The sequence below is a fragment of the Poecilia reticulata genome, unplaced genomic scaffold (genome assembly GCF_000633615.1).
Source record: "Poecilia reticulata strain Guanapo unplaced genomic scaffold, Guppy_female_1.0+MT scaffold_196, whole genome shotgun sequence".
NCBI lineage: Eukaryota > Metazoa > Chordata > Actinopteri > Cyprinodontiformes > Poeciliidae > Poecilia > Poecilia reticulata.
Genome location: NW_007615020.1, coordinates 107193 through 112269, shown reverse-complemented (window position 1 = coordinate 112269; position 5077 = coordinate 107193). Strand labels below are relative to the sequence as shown.

Sequence of the window (5077 nt, the reverse complement as noted above, 5' to 3'; positions counted from 1 at the left end):
AATGCCTGTTTTGTTTAGTTTTCTTCTTGGAAAAAGTTATTAAAAACAAGTTTTTGCCTAAATTAAGGTGAATTCATGGTTCCTTTTTCCACATAATGTAACTGGTAGTGTTTATGATAAAAAAAATAAATAAATTATGTGATCGATATCGGTGATCGGTCCTCATGGGTGATCGGTATCGGCAGGAAAAAACCCGATCGGCACATCTCTACTGGTCACCATCCTGATTCCTCTGATCCGGATCCTTAACCACCTACTCACCAGCATGCCACCCTCCACTCTTACTCATGCATGAAGACATCATTCAGAAAACACCATCCTCATATCGCTCCCCCGCTCGCAGTCGATCTTGGTCTCAGTGAATAAACAGCCCTCCTTGGATTTCCCCCACCTTCACCAACAGTAAGATCCACCTCCCTTGCTGCCGCATATTAATCTCCCACCCAGTCCCCTTATTAATTCACTCACCTTTTTCTCCATCAGTGCAAACGTTTTATGATCCTCATCTCCTACCATCAGTTCTCCTGTGTGTTCCTGATGCTGCAAATAAACTTCTTACTTTAACTGTATCCGAGTTTGAAATTGTCGAATGCATCAGAGCCTGATATAACAAATATGACACAACCGCAAATATAACCTGCAGTTGCGCTTTCAGAGGTGCGTGTTGAGCATTTCATGAGAATGATACATCTTTGTGAACATAGAATTACGTGCAGTGTGCGTTTACACACACACACACACACTGCCCAGTGCATGGTTCTGTCGGCGCTGCAGCTGATAAACATATATTCACTGTCTCGTTATCCCTAATATTACATATCATTTTAGATACCTTGGTTGCTTTTGTGTGGGTTCTCATCCATTTCTCAACTTCCTCAGTCTTCTTTTTGTGGACAGCAAGTTCAACCTGAGTAAAGACAAAGCTATGTTATAAGAGAGACATTTAATTTCTCATTTATGATGTTTGTCCTGAAACATCATAAATGTTTACTGAACATAATCTCATGAATACACTAGACATGTTAATAGTTGAGCAATGCAACAAAGGATACAAATATCCCAATTATTTTTCTAATAATTACTTTAATTTTACATTTTTGGCAGTATTTCTTGTGGGCCGATGGGAAGGAGCATTGGCCCAGTAGAAAGCTAGGAAGCCACCGATTCCAACCGTCTTTCTGGCCGATGTCCACTCAAGTGGATTTGTTACATGTGAGGCTAAATGTTTTCACAGAGATGAAGAACTGTGCTGTTCTTTGCTTAAGAGCAGTGGTCCTCAAACTACAGCCAGTGGGCCGGATCTGGCCCGCCTCCACACTTGGTCCGGCCCCCTGAACAATACCAGAGAGCATTCAAATACTTTTTCATTTATCGTATTTTCTGGACTATGAGCTGTTTATATGTGGATTTTTCTTCAACCACCAAGGGGCTCTTAAGCAGGAAGTGAATCATTGGAAGTCTCTGTTACTTGGGCGCCAACATTGAGCCCACAAGCAGCAAAATGAGTAAGAAATAGATGTCTTCTTTGCAAAGGGGAAAAGGGCCAGAGAAGAGACAGGAGAATGGATTTATCCCGGACCGGTAGGTGAGTCCCACATTACAAGCCGCTCTGCTTAACATGCGGCGACCGACTGCTAATGAGGCAATGAAGCTTCAAGCTGCTTCGCCACGTAGAGACCAAGCAGGCTGTGGATATAAGCAACACTTCAGGTGTTATTGTCTCACATCACTCCCAGATGGGACCGTCTCGTTGCAGAGAGACAAACTCAGGGCTCCGTTAGTCATTATCGTGAGTTATAATTTTCACGAAAGTAAAAAGTTTTTGTGCCGCTTCTGTATCTTATTTAGAAGGGATATATAAACATTACCATAGGGACCAGAGTCAGAGAGGAGATGAGTAGAGCTTGTGAGTCTTAAGTCTGGTTTAGACGGAAAGATTTAAGAATGTCGGCTGATTCTCCAAACCTCTGTGACCACAGAGCTGATAAAASTACAACAGGTTCGATCGGTTCGTGTGTCCAAGGCAGGAGCAACACGAACCGATTCCAGTCACAAACATCCCGATTCCAGAGGATAATCTACAAAACCCCCAACATAGCGGGAATTTAGAATAACCAAACACGGATGACAATGTAGAAACAATAGTGATAGTTTGTGGAGTTATTTTAAGAGATAAAAGTCACAAGAAAAAGAAAGGGCGGTGGAAAAAAGACGACGGGAGCAGCCGCTCTATTTGCTGCACTATGATTTGGAGGTGACTTTTTTTTCATAGTTAACATTTTTAACTGAATAAACATAATAATGACCTTTAGATTTAATAATAAAACATTTCCACATATCATCTCCGATGTCCACCGGACTCTCAGTTGCGCGATATGTCAGCTGTTTAGGATTCCCCTCTGTTCTTACGTCACCGCGCTTTCTGATTGGCTACCTGTCACATTCAGCAGTTTGTATTCTCGTTCCCAGTCAGGGAAAACCCCACAGGCTGCGATAAAAGGGCCAAGACAACCCAAATAGGGCATATTCAGTATTTAGTGGGAACAACAACATGCAGAAGCCTTATCTGACTGTTCATCCCCCCACCGTCTCTCCCCCGGGCTGCAGCAAAAATTTCCAAGTCTTGACCGGTCCGCGGTAATAAAAAGGTTGGGGACCACTGATTTAGCACATGCTAGTAGCAGCACGAAGGATCAGCACTTTTACTGTTACAGATACCATTTGGAAATTACCGTAATAAATTCTGTTAAATCTAAACTTGGCAACTTTTTCTTTTTCAACCATAATAAATGTGATATTCAATTGACCTGTTACGACTCAAATTTTGGGTGTCCGCCCTCCTCTGCTGCTGCATCGTTGAGGAAAACCTGGAGCGGCAGAGATATCTGTGGCTTATATGTGTATGTTTACTGGTTTAAAAAAAAAAAAAAAAACTTTGGGGTTGTGGCATATAGTCCAGTGCGGCTCATAGTTCGGAAAATATGGACTATAACCCTTCCTGGATTTTTTAGAACCCAGAGAGGGTTATTTTGTTATTATTTATTTCATTAATAGTGTTATTACTCATTTCCTGACTTGTTCTGTGAAGAACCCAGATAATGTTATTTGATTGTGCTTTTTGGAAAACAATATATTTTTACATTTAGGCACTCCTGCAATCATCACACTTTTTCTGTTGCAAACCGACTCCGGCCCCCAGCAGAGAAGGGAAAAGTTATGTGGCCCTCATAGGAAAAAGTTTGGGGACCCCTGCTTAAGAGCAAAGAACATCTGTTTTTTGTTGTTCTTTGGCATGTTGTTTAACATGGCAAATCAATGGTCTTCAGTGATTCCGAGCTCTGAGAAATTATGAAAGTGAAATGTTGACCGTACTATCAGTGGAGTTTCCTGCAGTGTTTGTCACTATTGTTTACATCCTGCTGGGTGCCAACGCTAATGAAACATCAAAGGAAATGTTTAACACTATTAGCTCACTGCAGATAAAACACTCGGAGGGGTTTTATGTGGTTGCTGGGGACATTCTGCTCAGTTTTTACCAGCATGTCCCCGTGTCTTTCCCACAAAGGGAGACAATACTCTGGACTGTGTGCACACCAACATTCATGGTGCATACAAAGATCTTCCTTGCCCTCATCTTGGCCTCTCCGACCACATCAGAGAGGCCAAGATKGGGCCTCTCCACCAGCAGGCAACTGGCACCATCCTGCTAATGCCAAAATATCATCCACTGATGTGACGGATTAGGCCTACTAAGAAGTCAGTCACTGTGTGGCTCAGGGATGCAGCTTGTGTGGTCCAGAATTGTTTTCAGTGGAGAATAGAACACACTTCCACTGTCCTGGGCTTCATCTCCAAGTGTGCTGATGATGTCACCACTACCAAGACAGTAAACCGTTACCCGAACTAGAAACCCTGGCTGAATGCTGAGGTTAGAGTTCTGCTGAAAGTTAGTTATGAAGCTTTAAGGGCAGGTGAGGAATGAGCACTCTGAGAAGCGATAACAGAACTGACTGCAGGCATTGTGAGGGCCAAAGTCACATACCAACCAAAAGCATTACCATCGGTAGTCATGAGGTGCTTCAATAGGCTCATGGCCCACATCAAGGATTTCATCAACGTCTCTGTGGACCCTCATCAGTATGCCGACAGGAAGAATCGCTCTATATAGTGAAGTTTGTCGATGATGCAACAGCAGCGGGAAGCATCACAAACAGCAATGAGTCCAAAGACGTGTAAGAGGTGGAACACCTGGTACAGTGGCGCAGAAAAAAGAAAATAACCTTTGCATCAACGTGAAGAAGACCAAGGAGATGGTGGTGGATTTCAGAAGGGACAAGGATCCTCTAAAGCAGGGGTCCCCAAACTTTTTCCTGTGAGGGCCACATAACTTTTCCCTTCTCTGGGGGGGGGGCCGGAGTCAGTTTGTAACAGAAAAAGTGTTACACGTTTATCACCTGCACTGCCGGAAATTGTTGACGGGGGGGTTGCGCGCGCGTTTCTCGATTGATTTTTACCCAGAAAGCACATGGGCAAAAACCGTTAGTGAAACTGGGACTGACTAGTACAGTGTTTCTCAACCTTTTTTGGCCCAGCGCCCCCCTAACCCTTATCCAGGTCCCTCACCGCCCCCCACCAAAGAATTTGCAGGCTACTTTGCACTGACTATTATTATATCATTAATATTACCATCACTATTATAGATGTTTTGATTTTTATACTTGTTTCTGTATTTATCATCAAAAATTATTTCCCAGAGAACAAAAAAGTAATGGGAATAGAAATTATTTTCACAGGCGTCTACGAAACATGCAATGAACATTCAAGTTAAAATTGGTAGGCCTTGCAGCAGCATATTCAATCAGAGTGGAAATAATATTCTTATTTTGTGCCATTTTCTAGTTGTTATATATTCCACAAAATGAGCAGATAAAAGATGTTCAACATGCCAGTTTAAACTTTGAACTATTTGCAAAACGACTGAGCTCTGCAACATTAAAACATGGATAGAACAGTAACTACATTAATCATAACTCTTCTTCTCTTCAGTGTTTCTGTGGGTTTCTGGTGGTGCAGCTCT

At 42.5% G+C, this 5077-nt stretch overlaps 1 protein-coding gene across 6 annotated transcripts in view; it reads right to left on the bottom strand.

Moving 5' to 3' along the window:
• rad17 (RAD17 checkpoint clamp loader component) overlaps positions 1 to 5077 on the bottom strand; it is a 56379-nt gene that overhangs the window by 33905 nt on the left and 17397 nt on the right. For 5 of the 6 annotated variants that reach the window (XM_008402244.2, XM_008402242.2, XM_008402239.2 and 2 more), the window contains exons 3-4: positions 833 to 907; positions 469 to 540 (exon numbers count right to left, since the gene is read on the bottom strand). In XM_008402244.2, the coding sequence (XP_008400466.1) occupies positions 469 to 540; positions 833 to 907 (147 nt within the window). The remainder of the gene's footprint in view (positions 1 to 468; positions 541 to 832; positions 908 to 5077) is intronic. The other variant, XM_008402241.2, reaches the window with a different exon arrangement.